At 42.2% G+C, this 17,019-nt stretch overlaps 1 protein-coding gene across 3 annotated transcripts in view; it reads right to left on the minus strand.

The window, feature by feature from the left end:
- ANO4 (anoctamin 4) overlaps positions 1-17,019 on the minus strand; it is a 313,523-nt gene that overhangs the window by 14,406 nt on the left and 282,098 nt on the right. For all 3 annotated transcript variants that reach the window (XM_031940726.1, XM_031940727.1, XM_031940728.1), the window contains 5 exons: positions 14,587-14,698; positions 12,403-12,460; positions 11,583-11,680; positions 8,142-8,284; positions 2,156-2,308 (listed from right to left, as the gene is read on the minus strand). In XM_031940726.1, coding sequence (XP_031796586.1) covers positions 2,156-2,308; positions 8,142-8,284; positions 11,583-11,680; positions 12,403-12,460; positions 14,587-14,698 — 564 coding nt within the window. The remainder of the gene's footprint in view (positions 1-2,155; positions 2,309-8,141; positions 8,285-11,582; positions 11,681-12,402; positions 12,461-14,586; positions 14,699-17,019) is intronic.

Below are 17,019 nucleotides of genomic sequence, written 5' to 3' on the forward strand. Positions count from 1 at the left end.
CAAAAAAAAAAAAAAAAAAAAGTATTTTATTAACTCTAGGAACATCTCTTAAGCAACAAGCCTTTCTACCTCTCAGTTATATCACATTGCCTGTTCTGATTCTTATTATTATGCAAATACAAAAGCCATATCTCTGCCCTTAAGGAGCTGACAGTCTATTAAAGGAAGTCTAAATTGTGTGTTGAGAAACAATTTCTGCCGCAGCCTTCACTGCTTGTAGGTCCCCATTCATCGTTCCATAAGACAAGGGCAGCCAGACAGGCCTTTTATTCTCCAAAGGAGTCCTGGACAGAGTCAGCACACACGATGAATAAACTCCTCAGGATCTGACGTGCAGGCAAAGCCCCGGCCAGAGACAGCTTGGTAAAATCTCGTCCAGTTGAGTGGGCAGCCAACAGGCCATGCCGGTCCATAATCAGTCCATTATCAGCTCCATGGTCTGAGCCAAGAACATTAACAGAGGAGGCTGTTCTTGTTCGGGATCCATTCTTGGATTTCATAGGCATAGCCAATATTCCTCAACCCTAAATCCCATTAACTTCCAAGACAAAAGGTTATCCTCACCATTGAAAAGCCTGAATTTAGGGTCTCTATGGCCACTGCCCAGAGAACTTACAATGCCCCAGAGCATTTTTTTTAAAACCACTGGAAAAAGGGATTGGGGATGGAAATCTCACACCAACTATTCTAAAGAGAACTGAGATTTTATTTGGAAAAAAAAGGACACTAAGATTGAATTTACTAAGAAGCAGGAAAGGATATCTACTGTAAACGTCTTGCATGGTAATTTATTATTGTCTTGGTAATTTATATATTGTCTCCTCCAGTAGACCATAAATTTTATGCTTATCAAAGTTTAAAATCACACCAAGACTTTTGGGACATCATATATTAAGTATTTACTATGAGCCAGTCAGTCAACAAATGTTTATTTAATAAGCCTCAAGCTAGGCAAACTCTGCTAACTGCTAGGAAGATAAAGGGGGAAAAAGCTCTTTGCCCTCGAGCATCTTACATCCTACTGGGAAAGACAATATGGAAATAACTAAGTATATGCAAAATATATACAGTTATCATTTTTCCTATTTCTTAATTCAATCAAATGTCAAATCGTTGTTTCTTTTTTAAGCCATCAAGTTAAAATGGCAGCAAGACTTGGAATACCTTGTTGATGATTCTTAGCCAACTGAATGAGGAAAGTCTTAATTGTCCCAATGACAGCAAGAGTTTTTCTTATAGACCAAATGACTTTGTAAAACGTTCCAAAGTCTGCCAGTTAAATGCCGGCTTATCCAGCAGCCTTTTGAGACAGCTATCCTAAATATTATATCCCAAATATATCTTTCTGTTTTAAAGATATGAAATGAAACTTGAGATACAGGATTTCTCAAAGCCACATTATTAGAGTTAGAAGCAGAACTTGAACCCCAGACTGTCAGACTCCAAATTTAGTGCTCACAGAAATAAAGAATTTAAGAAATGGAAAAGATAGTCTAGCCTTTTAGATCAACCTATTCCTGAAAGGGAATCCCTTCTATGGCATGCCAAACCAGGGGTCATCTAGCCCCTCCCAAAACAGGGACTCCCAAGGAAGTCCATTCCACTTCACTCTTATTGTTAGGGTTTCCTGACCAGAAGCCTAAACTTGCTTCTTTGTAACTGCCATCTCTATGTCCTGTTTCTTCCATCCGAGTCCAACAGAACATATTTAATCACTTCTCCACAAGATATTCCTTGCAATATTTGAAGACAGCCACTATTTCTTCTCTTGAGTCTTTTCTCCTAATCAGTAAGCTATGCTACCTCTCACTTGGACAAAAAATAAAAACATAGGCAATCCCAGATTCATCCTCAACCCATTGTAGAAAAATCAATATTCATGGAGTAGGTTTTGCTATTTCTATTTTGAGTACTTATTTTTTTTAACATGTTTAACACATATTGGATTACTTGCCATCTAGGGAGGGAATGGGGCGAAGAGAAGAAAAAGTTTGGAACAAAGTGCAAAGTTTTGCAAGTGTCTATGATAAAAAATCATCCATGAGTATGTTTTGAAAATAAAAAGTGGTAATAAAAAACAAAATATAAAACTATATCTTAATTACCAGTTGGACAATTGCACAAGTTCTCCCATTCACACATTTCTTTGGCTCACCTATGTCTTTGGCTCTTGAAGCTAACGGCCGCCTCCACTGCGTCACAAATTTGTACGCATCCAGTCGGATTTCAATAATGTTGTTCAGTAAGGCCAGGAGCGGTGCCAGGGGGAAGGCTGCGACAAAAATAGTGGTGAAGCCAAACTGAAGAACTAGAAGAGGGAACAGGAAAAGATCACAAACGTCAGTCTTCAACCCTCCTTTTTGGAAGGCTCGGGGCTAGCAGATGCCAGTGTTCTTGATATGGGAGCCTAGGGGAGATCTTTTCCCAGTGGGCAATTTAGCGAGCATTTATTAAGTACCTACTATGTGCAAGGACCAGTGGATAAAAAACAAAATAAAAATCTCTTTTTAGCAAACTTCATGGAGTTTCCATTCTGTGGAGCAGTATAATTTCAGGAGATATATAGAAATAGATATTTGAATTATAATAGCTCCTCGAACTAAAGCAACTAGTTAGAGATTTGGTGGTAGTGGGGAGAAGGGATAGTCAAGCTCATTTTTAAAAAATCATCCATGCAAGAGGCAAGTAGTTGTTGGAATGACCTTTCCCTTTCTACTTGTTTCACTATTGGGTCTTCCCAGCAATCCAGTCGTGAGGAAACAGTGATTAGTAAGAAGGAGTTGATTTATCATCTGGAAAGAAAACTAGGAAAGTGAAGGGGGTCTATTTCTCAACAGTGAGAACATGCATATAAAGGAGAAAAGGATTTTTAGAGAATAAAGGCCCTTGGAAGACATGTCTCCATGACAATAACAGCTACATGAAAGATGGAAAAATGTGGTTAGATAACTGCTTGTTTTTGGTCTACATGACACCAAAAAAAAAAAAAGGGCTTGATGGAGATGTTTCCCAAACTAAATACTGGTGAGCCATCTGAATCCACTATACCAACCAACTGTTTTAGTGCAGTATAGACAATTGAGTTCAACATTTAATTGAGTCTCAGTCAGACAAAGGCACTGTGTGAGCAATGGAAAGATAATGAGACATGGAACCTGTGCTCAAGATTATGATCTAAAAGGAGAGTTAGAGGATATAATATGTACATTAATAGCTATAATTTCTATTTGCCAAGAACATCAAGAGAGGTCTGTCCAAAGGGCTATGACAAATTTGAGAAGGAAATGGTTGTTTTCAGCTTTGAGGATCAGAGAAGATCTTCCTGGATACCTTGAAGAAAGGGATTTCAACCAGCGAGGATTGGGAAGAGAAAGATGAAAGGATAGTTTGTTCTATATATTGGAGATGATGTGAACAAATGCACAAGTACAGGAGAAGTCAAGATGGAGGGAGGGTGAATGGTCTAATTTGGCTAGCACGTAGAGTATGTGAACAGCAGTGCAAGATCGGGCTCAAGGAGCATCTGGGACTAGACTGTGGGGAGTCTTGGAAGATAGATTAAGAAGTTTACTTTCTGCTTGTGAGTCATTAGAAACATGAGTTAGATAGAGATGATGGGGAAGAGATAGAAACACCAACTAGGAGGCTACAACGGTCCAGGAAAACGGATGAGACTTTAATCTGGGTAGTCACAAGAGAGAGAAAATAGAAAAGACATAACTATTACAGAAGGGTTGGCTAGGATCTGATGAATCTGAAGGGGGATGATGGGGCCATTAACTGGAACGGAGAAATCAGAGAGGGGCAGGTGTGCAAGCTAAGATGGTAGGTGAATCTAGAGGTGCCAGTGAGTCACCAAGGTGGAATGATTTAGTCAATCAACTAACATTTATTAAAGGCTCTCTGTTGTAAGGTACTAAGCTAAGGGCTGGGGATAGAAATAAAAGTGAAACTTGCCCTCAGGGCAAGTCCTACTGGAACTACATCCTAATGGGAGAAACAACAAATAAATTTATGAGAATAGGGAATCTATGCAAAATGAAGAAAAACTCACACTCGCATAAACAATCTGAGGGCCATCTAGTCCTACTCAAACCTGAAAAGGAACGTCCTGTATAATGTACTTGACAGGTAGTTATCCAGCCTTGGCTACGAGACTGCCTTCTGATGCAGCCTATTCCATTTCTAAAAAGCGTGGCAATTTTTTTCCTTTATCAAACCTTGGATTTACCTCTTTGCGACTCTGACCCCTTGCTACTAGTTCTGCCCTTTGGGGGCCAAACAGAATGAGTCTGCTCTGTTGTCCTAATGACAATCCTTCAGAGTCTTGGAGAATTTGTCTTTTCCCTTTTGCTTCCCCCCAATAACTTCTCTTTTCCATGGGAAACATTAGATGTAGAGAAACATTGGGTCATAGATCAGACTTAAAGAGTGAGAAACTTTGAGATCACACTCAACTCTCTCAATTTACAGATAAGGAAACTGAGACCCAGAAAAGTTAAATAGCTTGTCTGAGGTGACCTGGTAAATGGCAAAGCCCAGATTCTGTGTCCTTGAGTTCAGTGTTCCTTCTACTCCACTATGCTGCTAGCCCATTTTGTCTAATTCTCACACTAAAAATTCTCATATTGTATGGCCTTGAAGCCCTTCACTTTCCTGACTACTCTCCAGCTTATCAATGTCATTTCTAAAATGAGGGACCCAGAAAGGAAGTTACTTTCACTGAAACTCACACACCAAAATTTCCAGTCCTTTTAAGATTTAAGTTTTCTCTTTCCAGATATTCTGGTTTGTCAGTGTCCTCTTTAAAATATAAGAACTGAGCATAATAACACTGAGTGTGTTCTGACACCTAGATCATCACCTTTCTTGTTCTTAGCATTATATCTCCATTTTGGTTTGAAATCTAGTTTTTGATGTCAATATCTTTTGCTAGTAACTTGAAATTATGTGAACTATGTAAAATATTTTAAAGAAAGCTTTAATTACACATACACTTCATGCATAAAATGATAAAACTAGAGAGTTCTGAAATTATAATTTGGCCAGATGTAGGGAAATGTCTGATGCGCATTGATTGATATTTCATCTAATTGGCCTGACATTTATCAAAGGCTCTGAATAAATTTTTAGGAAATCTGAGATCTTTGATCTATATTATATTACACAATAAATGGGATTTTTATTTCTGTCTGCCAACTTGAAATAACACAGTAGCCAAGAAAGTTTTCAAATGGACAAAAATTTCTAGTTTTTACATTTTTATGAAAGCTGGGGAGAACTTTGAGAGAAGCTACAATTATAGACTCATAGAAATAAAATTTAAGTTGGAAAGGACTTGGGAGGCTTATAGTCCAACAGCCTCATTTTATAGATAAGGAAACAGACTCAAAAATATTAAGTGACTTATCCATGGTTGTACAGCTCAGAGATGGAATTTGAATCCAAGACTTTTAGATTCTAAGTACAGAATTCTCTCTGGTTCATCAAAAATGTGATTTTACTAAGTATCCTAGTTATTAGGTTGTTTCAGTTATGTCTGACTCTTTGTGCCCCATTTGCGGTTTTCTTGGCAGAGATACTGGAGTGATTTGCCATTTCCTTCGCCAGTTTATTTTTAGATGAGGAAATGGAGGCACACAGGGTTAAGTCACTTGCCCAGGGTCACACAGCTAGTATGTGTCTAAGGCCGAATTTGAACTCAGAAAGATGAGTCCTCCCGACTCCAGACCTGGCGCTTTATGACTTACATCTGCCCCAAATATCCTAGTACTACTTAGCAAAAAGCTCAGTTCCTTCCTCTTTTAGACTTCAAATCCCAAAAGAGCAATGGCTGTATTTCATCTAACTTTGTTTCTCTCCCAGCGTGGAGTAGGTGCTTATTGACTGCTGAAGAATGAATGTTTGAATAGATGAGTGCAAAATGAAAAGGAATAAGCAAAGTGAAAAAAAGTAATTAGAATGTGTCCACGGGAATTCTTTGAGTCATCTAAGAAGCAAGATATTATGGGAAGCTTCACAGACATATGTTTAATGATATAGGGGGGAAAGCTTTTAAGATCAGTGCTGGTTGATAACAAAGTCACAGAAAATTATCTGGGGGCTCACCCAGGCTCCCTCAGCCAGGAGGTATCAGAGGCAGGAGTAGAAGTCCAGGTCTTCCTGGCTGAGACCAACTATCAATCTGCTAGGTCATAATGCCTGCTAAATATTATATAAATTTTAAAAGGGTTAAGGTTGGGTCTCATTGGACCCAACTCTTAGAAACCAAGAGTATAAATTATAGTGGCTTGAGATTCATCATGGCTCCATTATGGGAAGAGAAATAATTGTTTCTCTGCTTTGGCTACAGGAATTTCCCTTTAGGAAATAAGGTTTTATTGATCATAGGAAGAAAGAAAAGGTGCTTTCAGTATTCGATGAAAACTATTAACAACCCTCCTAGTGCTTAGAATTTAACATCAGAACATGACGTGTACAGTGATGAACTGACGTAATGACTTTTCTTCCTCAGTGTCCTCAGAAATTCCAGGCCCACTCCCCTCCCAGTTCATTTCCCATCAGACGCCTTGACTCCGCTCGGAGTTCAACTCATTGACTTCATGAGGGTTTGCCTAGGACCACCACATGGGCACAAGTCCCAGCCTTGCCACCCACTTACCTTCTAGCCTACTCTCCACACCAGATGCTTTGCCCCCACTTCAGTACTCTCCTTGCCCCTTCCCCCATGGGCTTTCCAGCTCTCTCTATGGGCTATCTTCCCTTATTATAGAAAGATAGTAGGGATCCTTGCTTTCATGTTCATGTGTTCACAGGGCTTAGTATCTTAAATGCTAAGTGGCAAATAATAAGCACTCTTCCTTCCTTCCTTTTCCATTCTTTCCTTACTCTTTATTTCCTAATTCTCTTCCTGTTTTTCTTCCTTTTCTTTTTCTTTCCTTCTCTCCTTCCCTTCCTTTCCTTTTTCCCTTCCTTTCCTCCTTCCAGACCTGGCGTTCTGTGCCTTATAGCTACTCTGAGTATCCTAGTACTACTTAGCAGAAAGTTTAGTTCCTCCCCCTTTCAGACTTTAAATCCTGAAAAAGCCTCCTTTTTTCCTCCCCTTCCTTTTCAACTTCTTTGCTTCTATTCAACCATCCATCAAAATTTCTCTTATTTATTGAGGAGGAAGAAACAGTGCAGCAATACCTTCAAATGAGTTTGTTCTATTAATACACCTCATTAATTAAATTCTGAATAAATGTTCAATTTGATTTCAACTTGACATTATATCGTTCCAGCATCTTGTAATTGAAACTCTAAAAACATCAGAAGATATTTAGTGCAGAAGCCATCCAAAAAACATTACATATCACTTGGATTTTACTACTGTCCCAAGAGATTTAGTTGTATTTTTTTTTAAACCAGGAAAAGTATTTTAATGGGGGAAAGCTTTTAAGATGCATTCTCAATTTAGTCTCTTAGAAAGAATTTTTCCTTAAATATGAGATTAGTCTATTTTTCTTACATTGATAAAAACTTTTTCTCTTTGGTTCGCTACTTTCTGATAACTCATTTATGTTCTCCAGTGACTCTGAAAGATGGGAACATCGTACACTTTTTGGAACATTGGAACATTGTTTTTTTTTTGTTTTTTTTTGGAACATTGGAACCTGTACACTTGATGTCAAAAACAAATTAATCAGATTTTTTTCCCTTTGTGTTAAATTGTCTGCTCTTTTTGCTATGGTAAAAACACAGAGTTTCTTAAAGTAATAATCCTAGAGATCTGGAGCTGTGAAAGACCTCAGAGACCACTTAATTCAAATCCCTCATTTTACAGATGGGGAAACTGAGGCCCAGAAAAGCAAAGCAGTCTGAGGTCATTGGGTTGAGAATGAGGCAGGTCGTCTGCCTCCAGAGGTCAGTGCGCCTTCCTCTGTGCCAGGGTGCAGAGCTCCTGTGCTTGATTAGAAGCTCCTTGAGGACAAGGGCCATCGCTCGTCCCATTGGGCATCCCTGGCAGCACTTAGGATGGTGCCTTGCACACAGTAGGTGTTTGTTTATCATACTACCAGTCAAACATCTTTCCAATAAGATAAGAATATCCCAGAAGGCTAAAATTTACATTTAAAAAAATAGGCAAAAGAACTTTTCCATACTCATTTCTAGGTATTCATCAAAGAGCCCATAAGCATTCATGGGCTGCAGGTTATAGTCCCTTTCCCATTGTGGGAAACTGGTTTTTCTCTGTGTGCCTTGCTCTTGACGGACTTTTCTCCTGGTCCACCAGTTCTGAATTAACCTGCATGACAAAAAAATCAATTTGGGAAAAAAATTCGTATTTATAAACGACTTCCAGGGACCAAAGGAGTCACCATATGCAAACACAGTAAAAGGAGAAACTGAAAACTGAAGAATATGTTCAAGGTGAGGGAAGGGAGGACCAGGACTTTGGGCCCATGATGATGGCAATACCGGGGGCGGCAGTTGGCTGCTGTTTACGGGATGCTTTGTGGACAGTTAGCGGCCCAGGGACATAACTATAATAACTAGACCTGAGATTTCTTTCGTTGGCAGATAGAATTCTGAGGCGGCCGGTGGTGCAGTACGGAGTACTGGGCCTGGAGTCAGGAAAGCCCGAGTTCAAATGCTGCCTCAACAAGGGATTAGCTCTGTGACCCTGCACAAGTCACTTAACCTAATTCAGCCTCAGTTTTTTCATCTCCAAAATGGGGACAATAACAGTACCTATTTCCCAGGGCCGTTGTGAGGATGACACTTGCAAATAACTTTGGGAACCTTAAGAGGCTATATAAATGCTAGTTATTATTGTTGCTGTTATTATGACTATACTGTTATTAATTTTACCAGCGTAGACTCACATTTGTTCTGCAGCTAAATGTCTTAGAGGGTCAGTGTCCACATCCCAGGTCACACTTGAATTGTGGAATTATTTGGTACGTTTGTTGTCCCTGCCAAGTTTCTTGTTGCACTCCCTACGGTCAAACGAGGCCCCCAATCTTAAAGATGAGAAAACTGGCGCCTGAAGAGGCCATGACTTGCCTATGCAAGGCTGATCCAGAACCGAAGGCTAAGCCATAAGAGGCCAGAGCCAGGACGTGTCCCACCAGCCCAATGGGGAGCCCCAACAATAAGCCCTTTTTGGGTTTCTGAATAAACAAAATGAGCCCTGAGCCTCGTTGGGTAATTCCTCAGATGTGACTATTCCTGCTCTTCCCCTTCTTGCTGCACGAGGGCCATGGGCCATCAATGGAGAGGGAGGTGTGTGAAGATCAGTGAGGTGGTGGTGGGCCGTGAACGGGCACCAGGGCCTGGAGGCACAAACACCCGAGTTCAAATGTGGCGTCGGACATTCATAGCTGTGTGATTCTGGGCAAATCATTTCACATCTGCCTCAATTTCTTTCATCAGTAAAATGGAATAAGAATAGGACTGATGTTGCAGGATGAAGTGAGATAATTATATAGCTCTTTGCACAGTTCCTGGCACCCAGTAGACACTGTAGAAATGCGAACTATCATCATCATCTACCATTATTAGCACAGTGTCTGCACCTCTTAGCTTAAACCACTTATTAAGACATCAGGGTTAGCTTTCTACCTGTAACCAAAGACATAAGGACAATACAGGCAGGGAATCAGTGCTTCACCTGAGGGACACGTTGCAGAGGAAGAGGGTGAAATGACTGCAGGTAAGGGACAGACTGGGGAGGTGAATGGTGGGGAACAGAGGTTCGGAGGTGGGCAAGGGGGGTTGCAAAAATATCATGAATAAAAAGCCCCATGAATTCACTGACTTTGTAGTAGGTCTCAGGTTAGGAGAGTTAGGAATCACTAATTGCAGTGATATTTTTGAATTATTATCTGTATTTTGAAAAGAATTTCCATGGTGGGGTTTTAAATAGAGAAAAAAATACTGGAGTTAGTCATCTAAAACAGGCTTCCTTATTTTTGAACTTTTTCCCCCTTTGGTGCCTTAGAACCCGGAGAAGGAGAATCTAAGGGCTTATAACAAGGGACTTGGGGGATACAAGTGAAGATACCAAATAACTTCCTGACTTGGGAGGGGCTGAGGAGGTGGGGGTGACTTTCCAAGCTCATCTGAGCCTGTTAGTGGCCCAAGCATGGGAGTAGGGAGAAGCTCAGGGGGATGATAACATCCTGATCATCACAGGATGGCCCAACAAGCCAACAGGAGTGGGGGCAACAGGAAGAGCACCGAGCAGTACAGATTTATAGCCCCGTAAAATTAACTGGCTAAAACTGCAAACACGGCCAAATTAAAAGCCTTTCCTTATCTAATTATAACAAAGAGCTCACGATAAAATACAGTGTGTGTCCACACGTGTGCCCCCATAGACTTGCATTATTTCTGCTTGGAGGTCACATGGTAAAACCAGGGGACCATTCAGAGGCCATCTTCTGGGTCTGTTTTGTTCCTTTTGCTTGCTCTCTGAACTCTTCCTCACTCCCACGTTCTCAGAGGAGCTTAGACCTGGAGCTAGAAAGGACTTCACAGGTAACCAGCCCAACCACTACATTTTATCAACAGGAAACCGAGGCTCAGAGTTGATACTGATTTGCCCAAAGTCACACGGGTGAGATTGGAACCCGGGTCTTCTGTGGGGGCAACTTCAGAGTTACAAAATGGCCCCCTTCCCATCTCTTCCTAAACAGCCGCGGGTGTTCCTGGGCCCATGCACAGTCTTTCTGCCATGAAGTGCCCAATCATTCTTTGTAGAATGAATGGCAGGGGGTGGGGAGGGGGGGCCAAGGTGGGGCTCACAAGTTTTTCCTCTACCAAGTTCTTTGCACAAACTTTCCCAGCCTGTCTGCTATTTTAAAATATCACAGTCATGGAAGACAGGTCAGTATAATACAGAGTACTGGTTTTGCTGTCAGAGGGCAGTGCTTAGCATATAGTAGGTGATTAATAAATGTCTGTCGATTGACTGACTGACTGACCACCAGGGTACTGTCCTGGTTCTGTCTCCTCCGAATCCTCATTTCCTCATCTTTGGAACAAAGCAGTTGGACTGCGTGACCTTGGGGGTCCCTGGCGGCTCCAAATCGATGATACCAGACAGTGGCCACATAGAGCCTTTTGGCCATTACAAACTCTAGAGCAGGATCAGATCGGGTCTCTCCTGCCCCCAGATCCCACCATCTCATGCCCATTTCCCCGATGCAAACACCGAGGCTCAGAAAGGCTCAGTGGCTTTGTCTGTCTCATAGCTAGTGAGGGTCAGAGGCAGAGTCACGGGTTTTGAGCTGGAAAGAATGGTGGGGGACATTTCATCCACTCTCCTCATTTTGACACAGGAAGAAAATGATTCCCAGGGCGGGGAAGTGGCTTGTTAGTGGTCACAGGGCAGGGAATGGCGGCACTGGGATTCGCACCCATCTCTCTCGGCTGCTGGGACTCTCCTCCCATGCTACCACGATGCCTCCGGCGGTCACTCTGGACCAAGGCTACCACCGAAGGCCCGCCTCCCCCCATCCCAGGGAGCGCTCGGGGCCTGCCCCACTGGCAGCTGCCCAGGGCCTCGCCGCCCATGCAGGCCCCGGGGCCCTACTTACGGGTAGCCGAGCTCCATGAAGTTGTTCCAGGTCTGCTTTAGCACCATGATAATGCCCATTTGCATACAGAGATCAATAAGGCATCCGCTAGGGTGGCACTGCAAGGAAGCAAACCCAGAGGCCATTAGAACAGAAGCCCCCACGGCAGGTCTGCCTCTGCCTCCCTTTGTGTCCTGGGGCTTAGCCCAGCGCCCGCCCAGCGGCTGGTGCTTCAGTCATGTCCGACTGCTCATGACCCCCTGGGGGTTCTCTTGGCAAAGGTACTGGGAGGCTGCCATTTCCTTCTCCTGCCCATTTTACAGACGGGGAGACTGAGGTGACTCATCCAGGGTCACAGCTAGTAAGTGTAAGAGGCTGGATGTGAACTCTCGAGGAGGAGACTTCCTGGTTCCAAGCCCATAAACATTTGGATGTTTACTGAATGAATAAGGAGAGGAGTAGGATGGAGCTCAGGCCCTCCTCACCCTGTCCCAGCCCTCGAGGTGGAGGAGGGCCAGAATTACACTGTGCCAGTGATCAGATACCAGGATCGGAGAATTAGGGCCTAGATATGAGCTGGGGAATTGGGGCTATATCTAAATAAATAATAATATATACATAAATAAAACATTTTCTCTCTATAAAATCCCATACCTACATATACAAACATACGTCTGATTAAATTAGCATCCTCTTTACTCTTCTCTCCCTTGCTTTCCAACCCTCTGAGAGTAAGAATTCCTGATTCAATCTCTGCCCAAATCAAGAATTTCCCTTCTTTCCCCACAACCTTACTTATAGGAAGGCTTTAGAAAGTCAGTAACATGAAGAGAATACAGACCTCCTCTAGTCTCCACCTGTTTATCAGCCTCAGATAAGCACCTGGATGTCCCGTAAACCTTTTAACACAAAAGACCACATTAGTACATCGCAGGCTCACTCTGTTCCTGCTTGACCCAGCCTAGTTCCTTGTTTAAAACAAATCCCTTAAAATGATGGCGTTACATATTTAACATGTATTGGTCAGCCTGCCATGGGGTGGGGGAGAGAAGGAGGGGAAAAATTGGAACAAAAGGTTTGGCAATTGTCTGCTGTAAAATTACCCATGCATATAACTTGTAAATAAAAAAGCTATAATTAAAAAATAAAATAAAGAAAAAAAAATGATAGTGTTCCAGGGGAGTCGGCAACAAATTCCCTTTTTCAACAAGGAGAGCAGAGTGCCCGGCCATCCCAGAACTTGGTTGCCCATGGACAAAGAGACCGGCTCTCCCTCATGTTCACTATTTGGCATCTGGTACAATAGGGTCTCCCGACTCCGGAGCAGGCGTACATCTTGGATAGGGGGTGTGTATGAGCGTGTGTGGGCCCTTCCCTTAGAACAGTATTATTATTACTATGCAAGCTACTGTAAGAAGCGTTTTTATAAGACTTATCTAACACTTATCTAAGATTTAAGTTTTCGATTTCCTTAAACCGGCTCTCTAGGGCAATATCCTTCACTCCTGGGAAATTAAACTATTTAGGACAGAATTCCACTCTGGCGGGCAGAGCCATAAGTGGAGAGCTGATACGGATAATTGTCTTTCCCTCCTCAGGGCATCCTTCCTCATCCTTCTTTTCTGCCTGTCCCTTCCTTGTTCCTCATAGTAGTTCTTGGTTCATTTCACAAGTCCATTGTTTTTGAGCACTTCTCAAGCTGGGAGGGGAGGTCCAGAAGGGAGGCTGCAGGTGGTGGTCGCTATCAGCCCCATTCTCTGTGACTCAGTTTTTCCTGATGCCAAATCTGTCTTGTCATTTCTCTATTTCCTCCTGGTCTCTTAGTAGTGGAGATTTACTCACTCCTTGTGGATAAATGGGCCTCAGACTTTGCTGGGTGACAGGACATGGGTGATGGGAGGAGATGTTCACAAATGCAAGCGAAGTGACCTCCACTTATATTGGGCAATAAAAGCACAAGTGGAAGTTCTAAATGTTGAGAGGAGATGGAGATATGTCTTTAACTATGGGGGATTGGGGAGATACTTTTGGGGATAAAGATGCTTTTTGCATTCTTTTAACAGGCCAACCAAGGTTGGAGTTAAGACGGCAGCTGCTCAATCCTATTTTGGCACTGGCACTGATCTGCCACACCCAATAGCCTTAATAGGCTTCATTTCCTTAGTAATTAGCCCATGGTCCTTCCTGAGAAGGATAGCTTTCCTTCCTCCCTTCCTACATCCTTCCCCTGGATAAATAATTTTTAATTTCTAGGACGTTTTCATCCTCTCTCAATCCCAAAGGCAAAACTCTCTGATGTATTCATAAAAGGGTCTTTCCAGTGATCTCCGACCTCCGGCCAGGAAGCAAAGATGGAGAAGGGCCTGGAATGACTGGAACTTGTTCCACCTCTCTGATAGACCTGGTAGTGAAAGGGACCTCAGAGACCAGCTAGATCAAAGCCCTTATTTTACCATGTGAAAAGGAAGGCCTGTGAAGGCCATACAAGCTGGAAAGGACAGGAGCAGCAGGGACCTCCTCAAAGCTGTGTAGCTGATATGATAAAGAAATAACCCCAAGGTCCCATCTTGCTATAACTCTATCAGAGGGATTTTCCAGCCATAGGGGAACTTCAGAGAGTGTCTTACCAGCTCCTTCTTTTAGTGATGGGGAAACTGAGATGGGCTCCAGGTCAGGCAGGAAACAGCAGCACTGGGCTCTAGAACTTCAGAACCAGGACCCCTTATTTGACCATGCTTCCTTCTCCCTCTGTTTCTAGGAGACCTCTCTGTTGTACTCTATTGTAAAAAGGCTTTCAGAGAGGTGGATTTCCTCCAGAATTCTGGTGCCAAGTTTTGCAATAAAACTGGGGTAGAATTAAGGGGGGAAAGTTTGGGTTTCCTTCTGCGAGAGCCCTGGATGCCTGACAGCTTAGACCCCAGACTCTCCTCTGAACAGAACGTCACCCATGCCCCTGGCTACTCATAGAGGGGTGCAGTCTCAGCTCAGCCGTGTGCCCATTCTCTGACCACACTCAAGTCCTTACCTTCCAAGGAAGAATGCAATGTAAAAGGTAGAGCTGTTCAAATTGACAAACTGAAAAAGAAACATTTTCAAAGTGAAGCTGTTCTCCCATTCAGATTCGGTGCGAGGCTGCTCTGTGGACAAAGAAAGAGCAGAGATTGAGAGCCTTAATCGGACCCTCCGGCCCTGCCCTCGGAAAAGCCCTACCACAGCTAGACCCATGAAAGTCATTAGAAATTAATTGCCAGCTTGGTGAAACAATACAAAGACATGAAGAAAAAACTCATTTTATTAACCCATCAAAGATTTAGTTGTCTAAGTCATAAAGGGATGGTTCCATTCTTTGGATTGTCCCCCCTCGTCCTTGGAACCACACGACAGGCAGTTAGTAAATGCTGACGGGCTGACTTTTGGAGATGTCAAGTGTCAGAAGGTCTCCCTGCTTCCTAGTCCTCTCCCCCCTAGTTAGCCATAGCTTCCTCTGTTGTCTGAAGAGCAGTCTAGCTCAGGGGGAGCTGCTCCTGCCCTGCTTAGCTTCTGGCTGCGGTTCATTCTGGTCCCAGCCACTCTCTAACAGTCACCTGCTAAGGCTGGGGCGTATGTGTATATGTGAGGGGGAAGTAAGTACCTGACTTGGCAGAGTAGTTACCAAAGGACAAAATCACAGGTTCCCCTAGTATTGAAGTCAGAGCAAAAAGTTGCCTCTGAATTTTTGTCTCTGATGCCTGGAATGACTTTCCGTTCTCCTCTCTCATACATTTCTTTGAAATTGTATGTGTCATTTCCTTCAGGAAGCCATCTTGTCGTCGTCAGGGCTTTATCTCTGCTCTGTAAAAGTGTCTTTATGTACTATATTTTCCCCACCCCGGTAAACCATCAGCTCTCAGAAAGCAGGGCTAGTTTTGTTTCTGTCTTTGTATCCTGGTTTTTCAAACTTTTGTTCTCAGTATCTTCATGTTGTTAAAAACCTATCGAGGATCTGTTCAAAGAGTTTTTCTTCACATGGGTTATATTTATAGCTATTTACTATATTAGAAATAAAAAATAATTTTGAATTTGTAGACCCTCTGAAAGGGTTTCAGAGAGCCCAACAATTCTTTGGACTAAACTTTGAGGACCACTGGAGAACGTAGAAAGTGGATGACACGTGCTCGATGGATGGAATTGTCTTCCCCCACCACATTGAACATTCCACCCTCATGGCTGGGTCTCAAGAAGAAGAGCTGGTCTCGCACCAAGTGCTAAACTGTATTCCAGGCAGGAACTCTTTTCCCCCCTTAAACTGCCCTAAGTTTTGTGGCTATAAAATACATTTTGAAGAATAGATTCTGCCTCCAAACAGAAAGCGCAGGGTTAGTTTCACTTATTCTTGATTGCATTCTCAACTCAAGAGAACATTGTACACAGCAACAACAAGACTGTGTGATGATCAACTGTGATGGACATGGCTCTTTTCAACAATGAGATGATTCAGGGCTGTTCCAATAGACTTATGATGGAGAGAGCCATCTGCATCCAGAGAGAGAACTATAGAAACTGAATGTGGATCAAATCATAGTATTTTTACTTTTTTTGTTGCTGTTGTTTGTTTCTTGTTTTTTTTTCTTTCTCATAGTTTATTTTCCTTTTTGATTTTATTTTTCTTGCACAGCATGATGAATATGGAAATATGTTTAGAAGAACTGCATATATTTAACCTCTATTAGATTGCCTGCTGTCTAGGGGAGGGGGATGAAGAGAGAAAAATTTGGAACACAAAGTTTTGCAAAGATGAATGTTGGTAACTATTTTTGTATATGATTGGAAAAATAAAAAAGGTATTGTCAAAAATTAAATATGAAAAAATAAATAAAATTCCCTGCTATTTAAATTTTGTTCCTGTTTAAATACATCCCAAATGCAAACTTGATTCAATTCAAAAAGCATTTTAAGTTCCTACTATGTATGAATGAGATAATCTCAGGTTTATATGGCAATCGGCAAAGAATCCTGACATTTAAAGTCATAGGACCAGAGATGCAGAGCTGGAAGGGATCTCAGAGCCCACTATTCAGCCTTCTGAGGCTCAAGGAGGTATAATTATTTAGGATCATAGATCTGTGAAAAGCACTTTACAGTCATTTAGAATCCAATGTGTTCATCTTATAGATGAAGAAAGTGATTTCTAAGTAGATTGTATGACTTGCCTAAATTCACACAGGGATTTGAACCCAAGTTCTTTTATGCTCGAAACTATACTTCGGCACATCAGCATCTAGTGGGTTTTAGTCCATGGCAATGTCAATTCCCCATGACTTTCTTTTTCTGTGAAGCTAGAAAGCTTAAAAATACAGATTAGAAATAAAATTCATAAAATACTCTGAGCCCCCAGGCAATCTGTTGATTATAGAGATGAAAAGATTTCCTAGCCAGGGGTATTTCCTATAATCAGATATGCATAGGTTCTCCCCCTTAT

Source organism: Sarcophilus harrisii, chromosome 5, assembly GCF_902635505.1.
Source record: "Sarcophilus harrisii chromosome 5, mSarHar1.11, whole genome shotgun sequence".
NCBI lineage: Eukaryota > Metazoa > Chordata > Mammalia > Dasyuromorphia > Dasyuridae > Sarcophilus > Sarcophilus harrisii.